The following is a 21,641-nucleotide window of genomic DNA, read 5'->3' on the forward strand; positions in this document are numbered from 1 at the left end:
TCAGCCTCCGGAATGAAACGGATGCTGAGCAGGACTGGGGGTGGACCATGGAGGCCACAGCTATGTGTCAGACACTGCTTTTTAAACAGACTGGACTGCATCGGGGTTTAACTAACAAAACAACTGAGAGAAAGGAGTTTATGTTGAACTATGTAGATCCCCAGGGCTGGGTTTTGCAATCAGCCTCGGAGCCTTAGCTAGGGGTGATAAGTTTTGACCTACCCCCATAGTCCTCTTGCCAGGACTAATAGTCTCCTCCTGTCCCAGTGGTAGAGAAGGGAGCAGGAGGGCAGTGGTAAGGAAGCAGGTTGGGGTGGGTGAGGGAGCAGTCTGTCAGGCTTGGCTCCCAGAGGTCTGAGTCAGCGGGGCAGGCAGGGCGGGCCCAGTCCACACATGCTATGGGAAGACAGACCGGGCACAGGAATGTTCCTCCCGGCCAGGCGAGGGCCCTGCCCACCGCATCCTGGCCCCTTCTCCCTTCTGCCTTAGACGCTGCAACTCAGCTGCACACAGGGGGATGCTCCAAAGCCTGGAGCTGTGGCTGGTGGGTTCTGCCAGGGGCCTTCAGAACACCCTGGTCCTCAGGACTGGCTCAAGGTGAACAAGACCTGGCCAGCCTGGCCAGAGCTGGGCTCTGGCCCCAGAGCACCCCCACCCTGCTGGGTGAGGCAGCCAGGTACCATCTTCACTGGGACTCAGGGTCACTCTTCTGAACAGTAAGTTGAACTTGATGCTGTGGGTCCACTCTGCCGAGACACCCAGACCCCTAGAGCACATGCCTGCATGTGGCACCAAAAACTTGCTCTGCATCTGATTTGGGACACAGACCTCTGGGTTGCCTGTCCCACAAAGTTCTCTTGAATCTCTAATGAATCTAATGAATCTTCAAGGGACCCACGAAGTGACACTGACATGGTACAAGTGGCATCGGGACACTTTTGTTTCATACTCATGTGATTCTGGCTGTTTAAGGATGTTACTGTGTGCCGAGGACTTGTTGTGACGAGACATATCTGAACAGATGGAAGCACACATGTGGTCATAGCTGGGAATACGTGATAGAGTATGTGAGTAGCTCACGTGTGAGTGGCCACATGCAGCCTCTGGACAAGTATGTGACTGTGCCTTTGTGTCTGTGGCAGTACATCTGCCAGCAAGGGACTGTGTCTGAGGCTGCCTTGCCACAGCTACGACACAGAAGCTCACAGATAGATCTCCTGCATCCTAGCAGAGACGGGATGCAGAATCTCAGGTCTCTCCATCCCCCATCTCTACATAAGCACAAAGCAGACTCCTTTTCCAGGGCTGGGCCAAGACTGGGAACCCAGGGGTCCCAACCCCCATCCCAGGTTCTGGTAGCTGCCCAGGACAGAAAAAGAGGCCTTGTTTTCCAACCCCCTCAGAGCAAAGTGGGGGAGGAAACTGGAGGCAGCTGGGCCCAGCTCAGTCTGGAACATCTGCCCAGCATGGGACTAAGGTCAACAAGCCCTGTCACCACAGCATGCCCCCCTATACTCCCCCAGTCTCCTGCTGGGGGACACTCTGCCCAGCTCAGAACGATCACAAATCCCTCCAGTGAGTACAGATAGAAAGAAACCAGAGACGGATTGTGACAGCCACATTCTCCACACACCCGCTACTAGCCAGAGACCCCAGTGTCACCTGAAGCAGGACTGGTCTATCTCTAGCCTTCACTTTATCTTTTTGTCTTCCTTCTTTTTCTTGTTGAGACACCAGTTCACTGTGTAGACCAGGTTGGCCTCGAACTCACAGAGATCCACCTGCATCTGCTGGGATTAAAGGTGTGAGCCACTACACCTGGCTTCTAGTTTTCACTTTCCGATTCTTCTCCCAGGCCCACCTAGGGAGAACCCACCATCGTGATTACAGGAAAAGGGACACAGGAGGGCAATGCTATCCCTTGGGGCAGGAAGTGTCGGCAGGGGGCTTTCCAGGCACCGTGGGTGAAGAGGAACATTCCAGAAGGCCTCGGGAAGGAGCCCTACCCCCACCCATGCTCAGAGTCTCCTCTACAGAAAACCACATGGAGGTCAAAGCTCAGAAGAGGCTGAAAACAAGAAGTTGGTGCCTTTAACAGTAGGAAAATAAAGGCAAGCAGGGAGGGGAGAATTCCTCAGAAAGTCCCAAATCTGACCTAATTTTGACCCAGAGCCAAGGGGCTCCCTTCCAAAAGTTCCTGTAAGGACACTATGGCCTAAATGAGGCCCATTCCTCACCCCCTGCCATGGGCTCCTTAGACTCTAACCTGACCAAAACCCTCCCTGGTGAAGCTGACCCTGGAAAATCCCACTGTCTCTGAAAGAGGACCAGCTCCTCGGTGCTCTTTCCGTGTGTGGAAGAATTATTCCAGGTCACCAGGGCACACCCAAGGGCATGGAGACAGGTCTTCTTTAAGTTCCAAAATGGGAGCCACTGCAGGGGTGGGCACCCAAGACTGACCAAGTGTCTGCCTCCCCTGTGCTGGGCTGGAGCTTTCTACAGACAGCTCCCTAGGACAGGCATCAGCTGGCACAGTCTCATACTCTTCTACAACCCTCAGCATAAGACTGTGACACCTGGAACCGCTGTACAGGACTTCACCCATTTTGAAGACAGAGGAGGGGCTGGCAATATGGCTCAGTCAGTAAAGTGCTTGCAGCATAAGCTTGAGGACCTGAGTTCAAATCCGAACCATTGACATATGCAAAAAGCCAGAACTTAGGCGTGACCACACATGTCTTTAATCATAGTACTGGAAAGCAAAGGCAGGTGAATCTCTGTGACTTCCAGGCCAGCCAAGACTACATACACACCGATTATCTGTAATCCCAGCACTAGGGAGGCAGAGACAGGAGGATCCCTAGAGTTCGCTGGCCAGCCAGCCTAGCCCAATTAGTAAATTTCAGACCCACGAGAAGCTCAAAAATAAGGTAGTAAGGCTGAAGACAACCCAGTGTTGATCTCTGGCTTCCTGGAGCACCTCCCCCAAAATACACACACACACACACACACACACACACACACACACACACACACACACTGCTGATCTCTGGCCTCCTGGAGCACCTCCCTCCAAATACACACAGACACAGATACACACACACACACACACACACACACACACACTGCTGATCTCTGGCTTCCTAGAGTACCTCCCCCAAAATTCACACACACACACACACACACACACACACACACACATAATGATATAATGTTGATCTCTGGCTTCCTAGAGCACCTCCTCCCAAATACACACAGACACAGATACACACACACACACACACACACACACACACTGCTGATCTCTGGCCTCCTGGAGCACCTCCTCCCAAATACACACAGACACAGATACACACACACACACACACACACACACACACACACACGCACGCATGCACGCACGCACGCACGCACGCACGCACGCACGCACGCACGCACCAAAGCACAGGCAAACAATGAGGAGACCCAGGTCTGAGGAGGCCATGGAGCCAGCTGGGGGGATGGGGCCTTCTGGGCCTCTGACCAGTATAGCCTTGCTTGTTCTGAAGTTATGAATTAACTTTAACCCCACCAACATCACTGACTCCAGTCCAGAGGGGCAGTTTGGGTTCTGTTCTTCCCCCAACTCTCCCTGCTCCCGGGATTCCAAAAGAAAAGACCGTGCTTCTGTTACAGTAACTGTACAAGGTTTATCAAGAGGAAAGAGTGAAGCAGCAGGACCCAGGAGCAGACCATGGCTTCCAGGAAGGCGGCGGCGGCGGGGACAGGGTCACTTCCCAACAACGTTCTGCTGGGCCGCATCCTGGCCTGAAGGGTAAGGGAGGGGGCAGTAACTCCTGGAGGATGTAAACATAGGTGGGTGGTAGCACAACCTGTGAGTGAGCCTGGCCAGGAGCAGGGGGTCTAAAGTTCCCAGTTTCTTTCTCTCAGACTTCCCACTGGGCAATGAGAAGGCTTTGAGAAGACCAGGCCACAGAAGCAAAGGCGCCTGGGAACTTGGGACCTGGACCTGCTAGATGGGGAGTTCCTGCTGGTCACTTTGGAGAGTTCCTCCCGAAAGAAAGGCACCATCAGGGCTCTGTGCTTCCTGGCTTGAGCATCTTGAGCCCAGAGAAGGGAAAGTTGCTGCATAGTCCCCTCAATAAGGAAAAGTAGAGGGGGTCCCCCAAGCAAGGTAGAGGGGAGTCCAAGACCTCTAGGAGGGAGTTGGCCTGAGTCCCCCTGCAGAAGCGGTACGGCAGGGAAATCCAGGGACCACGGAGCAAGGACGATCCCTCCCTCTGTCAGACTGACCAGAACCCACGGAGAGGATACCAAACTTGTTTGGAAAAGGTGAAGAAGAGGAGAGACGGCATTGGTCCTCTCCCCATGTCCTTCACCCATTTCCTGTCTTGTAGGTCCTTGCAATTCTTCAAGATCTTCTGGAATGTCACCTCCTCCATGGAGCGTTCCCCACCCAGCAGAGTTCTGTGGTCCTTCAAGGAGTTTCCGGGAATCCTTAAATGTCACTGTCACACTGCAGCGTCTGATATCCATCTTGAAAGGTGGCTCTTCTGGGACAGGCATGTTCCAGGCTTGGTCACTAGTGTCTCAGCCATGGCCACAGCAGTCAACGGAGTCCAGGGAATAAACAGGGTGTGGTGGCCAGGTGAGCGTGAACTACAGGCTACAGAGACTCCTGCTCTCTAGGGACTGACCAGCAGCCCAGGCTTTGGCTCAGAGGACTCTGTCTCCATTCACCCATCTCTAAAGTGAGGGAAGACTTCTCCAGGGGTACCAGGACGTCTCCAAAGTCCCTTCTCTCCTAACAGGCCACTCGCCTCTCCCACTCCTGAGCACCTGAGCCACTGCTGGGGGCAGGGAGCCTTGGAGTGGGGTGGGCTGCAGGGACTAGGTCCAGCTGGGAAGGGGACCTGCACGTGTGGTCACTCTGTCAGAGATGGTCGTACATGCGCAGGGTCTTCTCCAGCTGCTGGCCCACCCGCTGGTAGAAAAGGATCTGCTGGCGCAGGTAGCTTTGCATCATATGCTTGAAGTCAAGCTCACGGCGCTGGTGGAAGTGGTTCATCTCAGCCTGCAGGGCGAAGCCTACCACGCGGCAGCGCCTGCGGATGCCGTCTGCCTCTTCCTGAGCCATGCGGCCCTCGTCACTCATGCGCTGGCTCTCCTTCACCTTGGCGAAGGCACCTGGCGGGAGAGCACAGGACAGGCAGGTCAGGGCTTGGACCTCCCCTACTCACTCCCTGTACATCCCTCTAGTCTCACAAAGGCGAATGACGCCTCAGATGTCTCCACCCAGACTTCCTCCTGAACCCACCCGACGGTCTCCATCAAGACATCACAGGCCTCACTGTCTCCTATTTTAGCTTTGGCCTCTCTCTTCCAAGAAAGCCTTCTGTGTGCCCTATGATCCCTGAGGCTTCCCAACATCTTGTATCTTAGCTATTGCACTCTGGCTGGTTGGCTTCCCCTGAGTTTGGGGGCTGTCATGTTCCCCAGGTCCCACAAGATCTGGCCCACACAGATGTGGACACATCTGCTGAACTGACTCTTCTCACCCCCGGGCTGCTAAGACAGGGACATCCCCCTGATTTGAGAGTCTATCTCATAGTACCCAAAGATGTTCCCTAAGCCTGATGCCGTGCTGGCTCTACACTGCCTGCAGAGGACAGTCCACACCCATTGCCCTGCCCAGGAGGCCTCAGGGAGTTGGCTCTTGCACAGGTGACTTCCAGTGTCACCGTGTCCATGCAACCCTCCCAGTTCTTTCCTATCTTACCCCTGCCTGCTGGCTCCCTACCTATGCATAATTCAAGGCCTAGATCAGGTTTGACTTCTATACCCAACTCTCCCCAGGGCCCCAGGCAGAATGCCTCCCGATGCACCTGTCCCCAGCCTGCTTTCGAACAGCTGATTCTAACACTGCGCTTCAAAGGCCACCTGGTATGGCTCCCTGACATACAAGCCCCGCCCACTCCTCACCCCTGTCCCCATAGAACCAGAGGAGACTGTACTGATAAACAGGTGACAGATGGTAATAGAAAGGGATAAACCTGGGCAGGGGCCTTAATCAGGAAGAACTGGGCTGAATCAACAAACAATTAGTTAATGAGTTCAGTTTTGAAGAAAAGGCAGGTGACTATCTTCGCCTTTTAGCCGGTTGTGGAGAAGAGGAGGGCGTGTGTCTGTGGGCACTCACTCTCAAAGGACGAAAGGGAGTCCCCAGGGCAAGGGGGGCCTCACCCCACTTTTCCTCTTGTTGACTGTTTTGTTCTTTCAAGATTTATTTCCTTTTTAATTATTTGTATTTGGGGAGGAGAGTACATGCATGAGAGTGTCAGCGGAGGCCAGAGACTCAGATCCCTCCAGAGCACCCATACCCACACACACACACCCGGCGCACGCACGCCCTGGAGTCACCAGCGGTGGTGAGCCGCCTGTTGTGGGTGCTGGGAACTGAACTTGGGTCCTCTGGAAGAGCAGCACGTGCTTTTAACCACCGAGCCACTTCTCCAGCCCTTCCTTCCTTTTATTAAAATGTATTTTATTATCTTATGTGTATGAATGTTTGCCTAGATGTATGCCTGTGGATCACGTGCATGCCTGGTACTGTGAGAGGCTAGAAGAGGGTGTCAGATCCCCTAGAACTGGAGTTATAGATGGTTGTGAGCCTCTCTGCAGGGGCTGGGAGTTGCACCTGAATCCTCTGGGAGAGCAGCCGGTCCTCTGAACTTCTGAGTGATCTCGACAGCCCTTCTTTTGTTTTGTTTGCTGTTGTTTTGCTTGGTTTGGAGACAGGGTCTCATGTAGACCAACCTGATCTCAAACACACTTGTTACTATACTCAGTTTATGAAGACTGACCCCAGGGTCTCATGTATGCCCAGCAAGCACTCCACAAAATAAGACACATTCCCCAGCCCATGCCGCTTCTTCTACATGGTACTCTTTTAATTCTCCCTGAAGTTGTCAGACGTATTCAAAATGCACTTACTAGGCACTTCCTATATGCCAGGGCTTTACAGACTGGATGGGACTCCAGATACCCTTATCAGAGACAGCATCTCTATCAGAGAGCAAGAGCAAGGTTAAATGGTGACTAGTGGCCTTTCACACAATGCCTCAAGTTTGGAGAGAGATGCTTCCATACATAGTACCCAAAAGAAATCTGGAGCTCCCAGCTTTCAGCTCACTCAGGCCTTCCGACACCTTCCCTCGATTATCACCTGCCTCCTGCTCCATCCTGATAGTCCAGCACAGTCTTGGGCACAGGAGGGAACACGGTAAGAGAGTTCAGAGCTGGAGAGACCCTCAAGGGCAGCTGTTTGATCCCACCACAACTACTGAAAGAAAAACTAAGATCTTGAGGAGACTGGCCGCAGGGCTCCCAACCCTCTTCCTGTAAGTGGAGGGTGCCTGGCCCTCCACACCCAGGGGATGGACACCATCGCTACTACAAAAACCCTATGTAAGCCTCCAGACAGTGGGCACAAGTATCCAAGAAGGTCACAGTGGGTAGGAGGGACCCTAAGAAGAAATAAGAGATCAAGACAGAGAAAGCGAAGTTAAGCTTCAACAAATCGAGTCTACCTGAAGCAGAGACCCGGGAGAAGCCTGAACTCCAGTGGCCTGCCTGCTTGAGTCTGGGAGCACTGCTGGCAGATCAACACTCAGAGGAAGGTCTTCTTGGGACCAGAGAGACGGTTCAGCGGTTAAGAACACTTGACTGCTCTTCCAGAGGATCTGAGTTTGATTCCCAGCACCCACATGGCAGCTCATAACTGTATGTAATTCCAGCCCCAAAGGATTGAATACCCTCTTCTGACCTCCACAGGTACCAGGCACGTATGTGGTACACAGACATACATGCAGGCAAAACACCCATACACATAAAATAAATTAAAATGATTTTTTAAATAAAGATCTTTTTTTTTTGAGACAGGGTTTCTCTGTGTAGCCCTGGCTGTCCTGGAACTTGCTTTGTAGACCAGGCTGTTCTCAAACTCACAGAAATTCACCTGCCTCTGCCTCCCAAGTGTTGGGATTAAAGGCGTGCGCCACCATGCCCAGCAAAAAAGACTTTTATGTCTGGTCTACAGAGTGAGATCCAAGACAGGCACCAAAACAACACAGAGAAACCCTGTCTTGAAGGAAAAGAAAAAAAAAAAGACTAGCCTAGGGTACAAAGCAAGACCCTGTCTCAAAAAAGGAGGAGGAAAAGCAGCTGCTACCACTGGAATGGAAAGATGGTGAGGCATTCTTGTTGCTCTTACAAAGGACCAGAGTTCAGTCGGCAGCTCACAACTGCCTGCAACTCCAACTCCAGGGCAGCATGCAACACCCTCTTCTGGCCTCTGTGGGTACCCGCACTCATGTTTACACACACACACACACACACACACACACACACATCTCACATAATTAAAAACAAAGCTAGAGGAGGAGAGCAGTAGCATCTGCTGCTTAGGTGAAGGAAGGATTCCATAAGGCTGGACCTATCTGTCTCCTAGTCAAGAGCTTGCACCCACAGGAACTACCTACCCTCCTTCAGCTAAGCCACATGCTCCATGATTCCTCAGGATGCTCTGTAGTCCGAGACCTGCCTCAGGTACACAAAGCCCACAAACGGAGGAGCGCTGGAGTATGAAGCCCAAGCCTCCTCCCTTCCTCCTTTCCCTTCTGCACCATCGACCTCAACTGTCCAGTCCTTGGGAAGTCCCTGCCTCCATCTGCCTGATACAGTAGATTCCAACTTGGCCCCATACCCGCTCCGCTATCAAATCACCTCAGGGCTGCTTATCTGTGAAGCTGAAGGGACCATACCAGCTACTTAGTGTGACCGGTTTAAGACTGACCTCTGACCTTGCTGGCTCTCAGGGTCCTGGCTTGCTCTTGGCAGTCAACTGTGGCAGGATAGCTATTACTAGGTTTTTCTTCCCCCAAATGACCAAGTGGGCAGAACAGACCTGGAGAGCTCAGCTTAGCTCCAGATTCCATGTCAAACTAACATGGAGCCTGGGGGAGAAAATTCTCCAAGGTCACCCTATAGGTCAGGTCACCCTATAGGTCAGGTCACCCTATAGGTCAGGTCCCTCCAAGCCCTGTTTCCTGACTCCCCACCCTCCCCCAACTGTTCCCTCACATGCTCACCGTTTGTTCAAATGTCTAGATGGGACAGACTGAATCATGTGACCCAGAACCAAATGTCCCTGTTACTGTCTCCGAGGAAAGCCTCTATCTACAAGGCTAGTACAGGATGTTCTCCTCCAGCAGCAGGTTCCACAGCCTGCCCAGTTCTGTCTTAGACCAACTCCAATTCCTCCTCTCACACTCCCTCTAGACTCAGGCCAGAACTCAGAACCTGGAGTGAGCAGGGCTGGCACTGCAGGAGGCAGACACAGGCAACATCTGCTTCAGGCTGCAGGGTCTCCCCAGAAGGCCCCTGACTCTAAGAGATGTCTCAAGTGGAGACTGAGACAAGGTCTCTCCTACGCACTTGCCTATCTGAGGTAGAAAGGACAATATAGCTTTCTCCCCCCTTCTTCTTCTTCTTCTTCGATGACACACTGGGTGTGCGGACACGTGATTGCCCTCTTGCCCCAACTCTGCTCTAAGTGAGAGTTTCCAGCCACTGCGTCGGGGTAGCTGTTTAATCATTGTGCCCAGCCTCTTGCTGCCCACACAAAAAACATGCCATCCAAGGAGCTGGTTGAACCAGCTTTCCCAGGCCCAGCACGGTGTGTGGCTCCACTTCCTCACAGGAAGGCACCTGCCCCTGCCAGGCTGGGCCCCTGCTCTGAGCGCAAAGCCAGATCTACGGGAGCAGCCAAAGGTGCAGGGCAGGCCTTCCCCAGAAGTCTCTCCCTCAAAGGCCTAAGAAACGAAGGCCCAAGAAGGCAAAGGCCCTTCCCACCCAGGGACACAAGGCAAGCTGGGTGCAAAGTCAGGCTAGAACTCAGGCTTTGAATCCCTGGGGCTGAAGGGAGGAGAAAAGTGGGTGGAGATGTGAGGGTTCAGCAAACAAAAGAGGTAAAGGAAAAGGTGGAGGGGGAAGGTGCCTGGCAGCTGGAGTTCTGACAGCCACCTTCGTAATTAGGACAGGGGCCTGAGGGCAGGGGTATCATGTTTGCTGTTCCCCACACTCAAACCAGAGGGCCACCCAGAATAAAACTCTTTGACCTCAGGGCCTAGGGCCCAGGGAGCCAGCCCCACACCCTGAATATATTCTTCCTGAGTTACCGCCCCAGGGAGGACCACACCTCTCTAGTGACATCTGCCTTCTCTAAGTCCCCAGACTCAGTCACCTGCTAGGCCAGCCCCTGTCTCAACTCTTCCGTAAGAGAAGCCCAGCTTGGGAAGGGAAGAGAGACTGACTGGCCCTTGTGAACAGAGCCCTGGACCCCGGGTTCTATTCCCCACTGCCCAGCTTAGTGCCCCATGTGACCCAGGATGAGTCACTTCACTGGCAGTTCCTCAACAGGCAGGGGCTCATCCGGTCCCTCCCCCACACAGGGGGCCATGAAAACTGAAAACATGATGGACCTGGGAGGCGGCCAATATAGATATGTCCTTGGGGAGCTGGAAGGAGGAAGGGGTAGTCTCAGCTGATCCACAACCACTCTGCTGTGGACACAGACTTCATCTGCAAAACAGAGATCCTCCTGCACAGACAGGGGCTAGCAGACAGGGCGGAGGGGGGGTCTGGGCTCAAATGCTTCAAAGGTAGAAAGAAGCTGAGCCTATGAGACGGTAAGACAGCCTGCAGTGTGCCCTTGCCTGTGTCTGTCTGGGTCCTCTTTCAACCCATGGGTTCATATAAGGCAGAATCTGGGATCTGCTTATCTCTGTGTTCCCAGAATCTTAGGGCTCCATGTGTGATAGGGTCAATGAGACACAGAAAAAGCAGATCAGACAGGAAGGTACACACAGAGCTCAGAGAGAACAGAGACCAAACCTGTCCACACTCCCTAGGCCTACAGCAGCACTCTCTAGAGAATCATCTCAGTACATTTGTTGAGCCAGCGATGGAGACCGAGACAGGAAAATGTGATGAGCTGTTCACTGTAGTACAGGCTGTCCTCATATTCCCAGGGACCAGTAGAACGCCACACTCAGGAAGGGCTTACCTTTTTGCAGGTGGATAATGTCAGGGAAGTTGGAGAGCAGGCCCTGGTAGAGAGACAGTGTGTCAAGCATCTGGAAGAGGTCATTTTTGGGCTGTTCAGCAAACATCTCACCAACCGTTTCATAGGTCCGGCCGGTGTGAGAAATGGCATTGTTGAGGGCCTCGGAGCTAAAGGGAGGATCCATCTGGAAGGCATGGCTAATGGCCTGGAAGGCACTTCCTAGCTTCTGGAATTCCTTGCGGAAGCCTCCCACATGCTTCCGCACCAGCTCTGATGCCACGGTGCTCAGCTGCAGGACACTGTCGTCCATCTTCTTACTGAAGGCCTTGAATGTGTCCACACGGTCCTCTACGTCCTGCAGGTCCTGGTGCTCTGTGGGGATCTGGAAGGTGAGCAGAAAGCTGGCACCCACCATCTCATCCTTCTCTGCCCGGCGTTTACCCATCTTCCACTGTTTGTCATCGAGGCAGCTGAGGAAATGCTGGAAGCCCTCATACTGAGAGAGCACAGGGTGGCTAGTCATGTGGTCCATCCAGAGGATGAGTCGTCGCTTGCGCTTCTCAATGAAGTCCTCCTCGAAGCGGCCGGTGGCCTGCTTCTCAGGGAGGTGGGGCACAGAGATGACAGTGAACTTGTGGAGAAGGCGGTTGTAGAGCCAATCGAAGTGTTTGTAGCGCCGGTAAACAGGTGAGCCAGCATGGGTGGGTGTAAGCTTGTAGGAGATGTAACTTTTGATGCCTTTGAACTTGGTCTGTTTGGTGGGGTCCTCCACGGAGCAGGCAAATGGGTGGGGGTTGGCCTTCCACTGAGGGCCACGGGGGCCCATCTCGATGGAGTAGGTCTCAGCAATCTTGGCCATCATGGGCACATCACCAAGGATAAAGGCCTCCACTCCAGAGCGCACGAAACATGAGAAGCGATTGAGGTTCCGTCCCACCACACTGCCCCGCTTGGCAGACGCTAGACTGTCCTGCCTTTCCAAGGGTGCCTTGGGTCGGAAAGCCATATGCTGGTTGGGATAGGCACCCGGGTAGGAAAGGTTGAGTGGAGGGTGCCCATTGGTACCTAGGCCACCAGCCCTTGGCTCTTCTACCACTGTGCATCCATCATCCCAGTCATCCCAGTCATCGTCATCATCATCCTCAAAGCTTCCTTGGTTTGAGAGAAAGCCACTGCCCCCACCACTCCTGGCTTGGCTGGCCACACTAGGGCTGTTATACAAACTCACTTGGGTGCCCAGGGAGCCTGCAGGGCTGCTGGGGTAGTCCACGTGGTTGGTGTTGATGCCAGGACCAGGACGGACGATCTCAACGTAAGAAGCAGGGAAGAGCCCTGTCTCCCCACGGCTGTTCTGCCCCTGCAGCCAGCCATCCAGTGAAGTCTCACTGAAGATAACCAGGTCTTCATCCTGCTGGATGTTGATTTCCTCCTTGTTCTCACTGTGGAAATCATAGAGGGCTCGGCCTTTCAGTGCCATGGCTAGGCTACCAGGCAGGTCAATATTGGAAGGAAAATACCTTGCCCGGACTCAGGATGCTCAGCAGGGTGTCCAAAAATGTACTTGCAGCTCCAAGTCTAGTATACCTTACTCAGACCCTCAGGCAGGGGTCTCGGCCATGCACAAGATGAGGTCTAGCTGCCTTCTCTTCAAAGAAACGTCCATGGTCCAGAAACAGCCTTATCCAGCCTTGGGGTATCTGCCTGTAAACAGGGAGGGGTTGGTCATGACCACAGTCTTTCTTCCCTCCCTTGGCAGCCCATGAGAGGGAGGGAGTCACTCCCTCTTCTCACACCAAGTAGAAAAGTCAAATGACCTGGAGAAACAAGCTCTGCTAGAAACAAGAATGCGACAGACACTTTCCACTAGAACAAGGTTGTACAACAGAAAAGAATCCGCTGCGGACCACGGTCCCAGGAACGCAGGCAAGGTTCTGCCTCCCCGGCTCCCAGCTCCTTTGGGAGGCTCTCACATTCCTCTGAAGAGCTGTTCCTTCCTCCTTCCTCTCTCGTCCCTGGCCACCGCGTCTTCAAGAATCCAGAAAATCCAAGAGGGGCGAGGAGAATAACAGCCGAGTCCTGAACCAATTCCAAGGGTGGATGTGTCCGGCCTCCAAACGAGCCAGGCCGGGAAAACAAGGGCCAAAGCTTGCACAACCGGAGGATAACTACACGACCTAGGGGGTGCGACCCTGCCTAGCCCGCTCTGGTGCCCTCTTCCCGCCCTGCAACTGGCTAGCCCCCCACCCCCAGAGAACAAGGGGGCGCGACAAGCCGCTCAGAGGACTTCTGCTCTCTCTCTCTCTCTCTCTCTCTCTCGCTCTCTCTCTCTCTCTCTGCCTCTTTTGTTTGCCTAATTCCTCAGCAGTTTCGGAGTACTAAGCTGACCCTGATCCGAGTCCCAGGACCCCTGTCCAGAGGTAACACTAACAGAAACCATCACCACCCCCACCACTGGTGTGCCAGCAAACACTTAACAGTAGTTGGTAGATGGAGTTCCTTCGAATAGATGGCGCGGCCGGCTGTTTGTCCGGCCGTCCGGAGGTTCGTTCTCCGCGATGTCCCGGGGGCGGGGGGGATGCTGCCCGAGAGGGATGAGCTGAGCCCCAGCCTCCTGCCTCCTTCCCCCGCACTTGCAGCCCCTCAGCGCTACCAGCGGGAAGCCAGATCCAAAACAAAACAAAAATCCAAAAAAAGAAGGAAAAGAAGTCCAGGAGGTGGCGTCCCGAGGAAGGAGGGGACAGCAGTAGGGGAGGTGAGGGGTGGAGAGACAGAGGGAGGGAGGTATGAGGGAGGGAAAGCAGGCTAGGGAATTGAGCAAACTCCACAGCACTTCTGCGCGTCCAGGCGGAGCAGGGACCGCAAGGCTCCGCCCTCCCGAGGCCAGGGTGCCACCGCCGGCTTTCCGTCCTCTTTCCTTCTGGCGGGCGCCCCCCCAGCCCGGTTCATTCCGGGTGGCGGGGATCCGGGAAGTGGACTCGGGAGTCGGGGAGCTGCAAGCTCTCAGCCGCCGAGTAGCCGGTGCCGAGAGCCACCTCTCACCCGGGTTGGAGCGCCGCGCGGGGGAGCTCGCCAGCCGCCGCGGGGCCTCGCCTCCTGGACTCGATCACCCGCCTGCCTTTTCCGTGACGCAAGGGCAGGAAAACTCCGAAAAGTTTGCCGAGCGCCGAGTGGCAAGGAGGGAGCTAAGGACTCGGAGAACCGCGCCGGCTGCCAGGGAGCAGCGCTGCGGTGCCGCCTACCCTTTCCCAGCCTCCTCACCCGTCTCTCTTGCTCCGATCAGTCTAGGAACTAACAGATACCGGATTGTTCTCGGAGGGGGAGGCAGCAAACTGTGCGACCCTGGTGCCCCGCATGGGATACCCGATGCTGCGAGCCTGATAGGGCCGGGAGCACCCCAGCTTTGGGCAGCTTCCTTCGGTGTGTGTGGGGGTGGGAGGCAAGACTCTACTTCTGCAGTGGCAAGGAACAAGCTTAGGCACAGGCGGGTTCTGGGTTGCTTTGTCCTTTCGCGGAAACTGGATCTTCCTTTCCGGCCAGCAACACCAAGGAGAGGGCGTAATCTGGTAGATAGCCTCTAGGCTTCCAGGATTTGATCCTCCAGTTGATGCAAAACGCGGTGAACTGATTAGGATAAGAATTGTGCTGAACTGGAGCAAATAGCACGACGGTTGGATTCCTGCCGTGCCCCTCCGGTCTTTAATTCAAACAATCTGTCCCATTAAGTTATGTATTCTAAACAACAAATTAACCGAGTACCGATAATTTTCCAACCCCCCGGAAAGACAACAAAGTTAGAAACTTTACAGGTAGGCAAAATGCCTAGTGTGGCCAGTGCCGTGGAAAATTCATGGGAGGCACTACCTCAGCTTGAGTGGAACACCTATCAGGGACCTTCTCTTTTTCTAGGAGATGTCTGAAGTAGCACAAAGACTTTAGCCCAGACCCCTTTCCAAGCTGAGCCCTGGAGCACTGTTTACCACCTCCTACCCCTTACACCCCCCCCACACACACCCCCCCACTAGAGCTTCCCATTCCTAGTCTTGCTGGTTGCAAATTTACTGGTATAAATTAGTGCTGCTAAAGATTGGGACCTTTAGGGCCGGGCGGTGGTGGCGCACGCCTTTAATCCCAGCACTCGGGAGGCAGAGGCAGGCGGATCTCTGTGAGTTCGAGGCCAGCCTGGGCTACCAAGTGAGTTCCAGGAAAGGCGCAAAGCTATACAGAGAAACCCTGTCTCGAAAAACCAAAAAAAAAAAAAAGATTGGGACCTTTAGCTGTTTTGAGGGACATGATTCTCAGACCTCTGATTCCGAAACTCATTTTCATTGGTACTATCTGGATTTGCCTCCCTATAAAGATGCACACATTGCTGGTTGGGGCGACACTCTTGGGAGGCTGAAGCAGGAGGGTCCTAAGTTTGTTTGTACAGGCCATCATAGTGAGTGCCAGGCCAGCCTGGGCCACAATGCAAGACCTTACCAAAAGTTAAAAACACACTGAGGAGGGGCTGAAACAGAACTACCATGAGTTGGAGGCTGGACTACAGTGTGAAACCCTTTCTGAAACAAAAAAACAATTAAAAAAAAAAACAAAAAACAAAAAAACAAAAACTAGCCGGGTGTGGTGGTGGACACATTTAGTCCCAGAACTTGGGAGACAGAGGCAGCGGGGTGGGGCCCATGCTTCAGAAAGCCTATTAACTGTATTAAGTAAGCTCATGCAGGGAAGGAGTGTCTACAACAGCACCTAGTACCTAGCAAACACTAAAGAAATGGTTGTTATTGTTAGCCTCAACTAGCAGAAAGGTCTGTGAACAGAGATTATAGGAACAAGAAGAGGCTCTCAAGCAGGTGGGGGAAGGAAGGTCTCCAGCAGAGGCGGTAAGATTTCTACAAGTTTGAGGCTGGCCTGGTCTATCTAGGAGGTTCTAGGAAGGTCCAGCTAGGGCTATATACATGGCTGGACCTTTTCAAAACCAGCAAAAGAAAGCAGCTGGGAGGAAATACAACTGAGCCTTTAAGGTCAAGGCTGTCCATGTGGCAGGGGACAAGGAAGGAGGTGTCAGGCTCGTGGGCTAACCTGGTCACTGGGCTTCCCAAGGAGCAACCCCAGCTCTTAACCTACTGATGTGAAAATTCAGTTTTGCTTCACAGCTGTTTTTATCCGAGTAAAATAACCCAGATTCTAGGTTTGTGCACTCTTCTTTCCCTCCCTCCCTCCTTCCCTTCCTTCCTCCCTCTCTCCCTCCCTCCTTTCTTCCTTTGTTTCTTTTTGAGGCAAGGTCTCCCTATGAGACAAACTGAGCTAGAACTTGCAATGTCCCCCGCCTTTCTTTCCAAGTGCTTGGGATACAGGAATGTACCATAACACCCAATTTTGTGACAGGTTCTCAAGTGGTCCAGTCTGACCCTCCAACTTGCACAAAATAAAGGCTCTGTAACCCAGGCACACCTTTTTGTAGTCCTCCTGCCTCAGTCTCCTGAGTAGCTATAACAGGCTTGCTCCTGTATTGTCTTTGTATCCAAACAAATCAGACACACACAGCCATGTTGGATTTATATATATGCTCTAGGTATGCTTTTTCTAACTCTTTTTTTTTTTTTTTTAATTTTATTTATTTATTATGTATACAGTGAGTGTTCAGCCTGCAGGCCAGAAGAGGGCACCAGATCTCATTACAGATAGTTGTGAGCCACCATGTGGTTACTGGGAATTGAACTCTTAACCTCTGAGCCATCTCTCCAGCCCCTGGACTTTTAATGGATGTCTCCAACCTACCATCTACAAACTGGAATTTCTGATCTTGCCATCCCCAGATCTGTTCTCTACTTGTATCTTCTTTCTCCATCTCAGGTGATGACGTATATATACATAGCTAAGCTGTTGGGATGTAAAAAAGTCATCCTCGATTCTTCTCATCACTTGTCATTCTCCTTTTACAAACATCTCAGTACTGATTTTCTGCCCTCAGGTACCTTCTTTCTGATCTGACCTGGATGCTACAGTAGCCTCCTTATGGTTTCTGTGTGTGCTGCAGTGCATGTTTTGGAGGTCGGTCGGAGGACAACTTGTGAGACTCAGTTTTCTCCTTTCACCATGTACGTCCTAGGGACAAACCTCAGATCATCAGACTTGGCCAGTTTTTGTTGTTGTTTTCCTGGAACAGGATTTCTCTTGTAGCTCTGGCTGTCCTGGATCTCACTCTGTAGACCAGGCTGGCCTGGAACTCACAGAGATCGGCCTACCTCTGCCTCCTGAGTGCTGGGATTAAAGGCAAAGGCCTGCACCATCACTGCCCAGAGTAAGTGGTGTTTTTAACTGCTAAGCCATCTTGCCTCAGCTCCTTTTAGAGTCTATAACAAGCTTGAAGTGTATTTCCTTGTAGCACTGGGATGACCTTAGATGGAGACAGCTCAGCAGTTAAGAGTGTATACTGGCTTGGTGTACATGTATGTCTGTACCACATCTGTGCAGTGCTCTTTATTCCAGACCCCGAGGACGACAAAAAGGGAAGGGGGCAGTGAGTGTCTCTCTGGCTACAAGAACAGGGATCGTTCTATCACTGGAACTTCTTTGCATGGGTCACCTAGACAGACATCAAATGGAGTCCATCCATTGACTGTTTAGATGGCAGCCATAGCAAGTTCAGGGGTTTGGAGAGAGAGGAGAGGAGGGGCAGAGAGAAGAGGAGAGGAGAGAGACCTGGGAAGGACACCACAACCCCAATGAAACCCCTTTGAGGTTTCAGTATCAAAGATGTTAGATCTGAGCAGACCTGGAAACAAGAGCACAGCTCTTCTGACCTCAACAGAAGCAGACTGTGCTTTGATAAAGACAATGAGGGACAACAACCTCACCTCGGAAATGAGGACTGTGTGCCAAGCACCAGGAGCTTGAGGTTTGGCCAGGGTTTAAAGGGGGAAGGGCCTATCCGAGTGGAGAGTCAATAGAATTTTTTTTTTTAAACCTTAGTTCTGTTTCTATGATTTCAGACAAGAACTATGCTGGAAGATATTCTTGAGCTTGGGGGATTTCTGGGCAAGAGTTTGCCAGACAAGATATTTTCACCTTTTTCAGACGAAAGGGCTAGGACTTGTATTTATGCTCCGAGTTCCTCATATTCGGTGGGTATCAACTACTGGAGTTTGCGGAAACACAAAACTGCCCTGAGTAACATAGAATTGCTTCTAAAATAGGACCTGAGAGTAATGAAGCAAGCCCTTAATTCCAGCATTTGGGAGGCAGAAGTGGGTGGATTTCTGGGTTCGAGGCCAGCTTGGTCTACATAAACAGTACCAGGATAGGCAGGGCTACATAGAGAGGCCCTGTGTCTCAGTAAAGTAAAATAAAAATAAAATAGGCAGGGCGGTGGTGGCGCACGCCTTTAATCCCAGCACTCGGGAGGCAGAGGCAGGTCTCTGCAAGTTCGAGGCCAGCCTGGTCTTACAGAGCGAGATTCAGGACAGGCACCAAAACTACACAGAGAAACCCTGTCTTAAAAATAAATAAATAAAAATAAACAACAAATTAATTAAGTAAAATAAATAAGATGACCATACTAGCTCATGTTCGGAATCTCAACATTCTGGAAGACTGAGGCCGGTTGGATTACGGCGAAATCATGGCTGGCTAGGGAGACACAGTCTCAAAAGAGTAGAAGCCAGATGTCAGGCTGCTTCCCACCCTGATTACGTACGTCTAGGAAACGTCCAGGAAACCAGTATGCCAGAGGCTTGGTGCTGCTCAGTCCTACTTGGCAAGGAGAATCCCTTTCCCAGCCCAGTGATGGACCTGTTGCAGGCTGAGGGACCACTCTAGGGACCACTGGCGCGAGAGGTTCGCACAGTTCTAACCACATCTTTTAGCAGAGTAAATACCCTCAAAAGCAGTCACTCCTCTCCCGAAAGTAACGTCTGCAGCTCTTGAGGGCAGACTCTCTTCAAGGTCACCAAAGACAGAAATCTGAGACAAAATTATTGAGTACTAGATTCGACGACTCCCGGCAGCTAAGAAGCTCACTTTGCAGGATACGACTCTCCGACCTCCCAATGGTCTCCTTCCCCCCCACAACAGGAAGTTCCTAAGTTGGACCAATGAAAAACGGGGGCGTGGTCTTCCGCTTTCTTCTTATTGGCCCAGAAGTGTGGACGGGTCTTCCCGCGCCGAGGCGGAAGTTGTGCCGCGTTGTCAACGTGCTCTCGGCTTTCTCTGGCGTTCTCCAACATGGTGCGGAAGCTTAAGTTCCACGAGCAGAAGCTGCTGAAGCAGGTGGACTTCCTAAACTGGGAGGTCACCGACCACAACCTTCACGAGCTGCGCGTGCTGCGGCGGTACGGGCTCCAGCGGCGCGAGGAGTACACGCGCTACAACCAGCTGAGCCGCGCCGTGCGCGAGCTGGCGCGGCGCCTGCGCGACCTCCCCGAACGCGACCCGTTTCGCGTGCGCGCCTCGGCGGCGCTGTTGGACAAGCTGTACGCTCTCGGCCTGGTGCCCACGCGTGGCTCGCTGGAACTCTGCGACTTCGTCTCAGCCTCGTCCTTCTGCCGCCGCCGCCTGCCTACTTTGCTCCTCAAGCTACGCATGGCGCAGCACCTCCAGGCTGCTGTGGCCTTTGTGGAGCAGGGTCACGTCCGCGTGGGCCCAGACGTGGTCACCGATCCCGCCTTTCTCGTCACTCGCAGCATGGAGGACTTTGTCACTTGGGTGGACTCGTCCAAGATCAAGCGGCACGTGCTGGAGTACAATGAGGAGCGCGATGACTTTGATCTGGATGCCTAACGAGTCTTCTCCCCGTGGCTTCTCAACTACAGGTCACTGAGCCGGGGATGGGGAGAATCGCTCCTTTGTTCCGGAAAATTTTTGTTAGAATTTGGACTGATAGTTAAATGACTGTCTTGGGAGTCAGTCGGAAGCAGTTTTGTTGGACTGCACTGGGGATTGTTAGCTTCTTGCGCCTTAAACTTTATGGTGTAGAAGCAGGGACGTTACCTCTTGCCTCCTTTGCTCTTGTCATCTTGAAAGAGGACTGTACAGATGGAGACTTTGGGTTAGGTTTTTGTTTTATATATAAAACGGTGCGACTTGAATGTTAAAGTGTTCACTCCCCGTTTAAAGAAATCTTTTCCTTATGGAAATAAATGTCCCCACCACCTTGTTAAGTGCAAAATTTTTTCTTCTTACTTAGCCTTCTATCCATCCATATCTGTTGACCTTGCGAGCTCATGAACCCTGAGAATTGGAGTAGGATTGCAGGCGTAAGGTCTGCCACAGGATGTTGTACAAGCTGGACAGATTTATCACTTGACCAGTCCTTTTCTCGGAATGCATGTTTTGGCAGAGCTTTTATCCACAAGGCTTCCTGTTGATATTCCAGCCCCAGGAAATACCATATTAAAGGCCTGGAGTGTTTGCTTGCCTAAGGAAATGATCACCCTGTAGCTTGGCCAGCTAGTGGTTAGAAGTGACCCAGGAGATTCCTGAAAACAGATGTTCTTTGGAGTGGTAAAATGTGTGTTTAGTCTTATGTGCAAGGTCATGGGTTCAGTGTTAAGTACCACTACTCCAAAAACGAAGCAAAAAGAAAAATAAAAGTGATAGAATTGGTAAAGAGAGCATCAAGTTTTAGCCCAGACAAAATAAAATACAGAGCCCAGCGTGTTAGGTTCTTTTTTTGGGGAGGTGGTGGTTATTTTTTTTTTTTTATATTTTGTCTGTGTGAAGGAGTTGGATCCCCTGAAACTAGAGGTATAGGCAGTTATGAGCTGCCATGTGGGTGCTGGGAATTGAACCCAGGTCCTCTGGAAGAATAGCCAATGCTCTTAACCACTGAGCCATCTCTCCAGCCCGATTTTTTTTTTTTTTTTTTTTTGGACAGATTTTTGATACATAGCTCAGGCTAGTCTGGAACTTCAAGTGATCCTCCTGCCTTAGCCTCTCCAGTGCTGAGATTACAGTGTGCACTGATGAAGTTTAGGATTTTTGTTTTGTTGTTTTTTGAGACAGGGTTTCACTGTGTATCCCTGGCTGGGATTAAAGGCATGTGTCACCACCACCAGGCCAGGCTTAGGTTTTATGTGCTTTCTCCACTTCACTAGGTGGAGGCATTAATGTGCCAGACCAGATTTGAAATAGGGAAGGAGGCACTGGCTGCTCAGCCTGACAACCTGAGTTCAGTCCTGCAACTCACACCGTGGTAGGAGAGAGCTGACTCCTCCACATGCATGTAATGTCGTGTGCATTCACACAAGCAAAATAAGTAAAAGTAAAACATGTAAACATAAAGCAGGGAAGGTACCATGAGATGCTTTCTAATATTAGACCCAGTTTTAAGTAGGTAATATGTATTAACCTATTTAACCCTCCCAACCAGCCCATTTAAATATGTAGACTAGTTACTCTCCACTTTTCAGATGAGAATGGAAGATGGGTCAGATTGCATGATAAATGAATTGGATACTCTCTTTTAAGAGACTGCCAACGTCAGCATAGTCAGCCCTTCAGAGATGTGTCAGAGTCT

General features: G+C 52.1%; 2 protein-coding genes across 4 annotated transcripts; one reads left to right on the top strand and one right to left on the bottom strand.

Moving 5' to 3' along the window:
• Positions 1 to 3,664: 3,664 nt before the first annotated feature.
• Snx33 (sorting nexin 33) lies at positions 3,665 to 14,588 on the bottom strand. Of its 3 annotated transcripts, none has more exons than XM_016004361.3 (3): positions 13,601 to 14,588; positions 11,126 to 12,826; positions 3,665 to 5,187 (listed from the first exon to the last, which is right to left on the bottom strand). In XM_016004361.3, the coding sequence occupies exons 2-3, from the start codon at positions 12,600 to 12,602 to the stop codon at positions 4,934 to 4,936; spliced, it is 1,731 nt and encodes a 576-aa protein (XP_015859847.1). In that variant the 5' UTR covers positions 12,603 to 12,826; positions 13,601 to 14,588; the 3' UTR covers positions 3,665 to 4,933. The 3 variants fall into 3 exon arrangements, with proteins under 3 accessions (XP_015859847.1, XP_076432462.1, XP_076432461.1); XM_076576347.1 differs by having other exon boundaries at positions 13,096 to 14,321; XM_076576346.1 differs by having other exon boundaries at positions 12,940 to 14,321.
• A 4,685-nt stretch (positions 14,589 to 19,273) lies between these two features.
• Imp3 (IMP U3 small nucleolar ribonucleoprotein 3) lies at positions 19,274 to 20,291 on the top strand. Its single transcript, XM_006971547.4, has one exon. The coding sequence runs from the start codon at positions 19,349 to 19,351 to the stop codon at positions 19,901 to 19,903; it is 555 nt and encodes a 184-aa protein (XP_006971609.1). The 5' UTR covers positions 19,274 to 19,348; the 3' UTR covers positions 19,904 to 20,291.
• The last annotated feature ends 1,350 nt before the right edge of the window (positions 20,292 to 21,641 follow it).

Source organism: Peromyscus maniculatus, chromosome 7 (assembly GCF_049852395.1).
Source record: "Peromyscus maniculatus bairdii isolate BWxNUB_F1_BW_parent chromosome 7, HU_Pman_BW_mat_3.1, whole genome shotgun sequence".
In the NCBI taxonomy this organism is placed as follows: domain Eukaryota; kingdom Metazoa; phylum Chordata; class Mammalia; order Rodentia; family Cricetidae; genus Peromyscus; species Peromyscus maniculatus.

Coding starts and splice junctions, on each gene's coding strand:
- Snx33 (XM_016004361.3), bottom strand. CDS start 12,602: ATGGCACTGAAAGGCCGAGCCCTCTATGATTTCCACAGTGAGAACAAG. Junction 5,188..11,125: donor CATTATCCACCTGCAAAAAG/GTAAGCCCTTCC, acceptor CTCTCCCGCCAG/GTGCCTTCGCCAAGGTGAAG.
- Imp3 (XM_006971547.4), top strand. CDS start 19,349: ATGGTGCGGAAGCTTAAGTTCCACGAGCAGAAGCTGCTGAAGCAGGTG.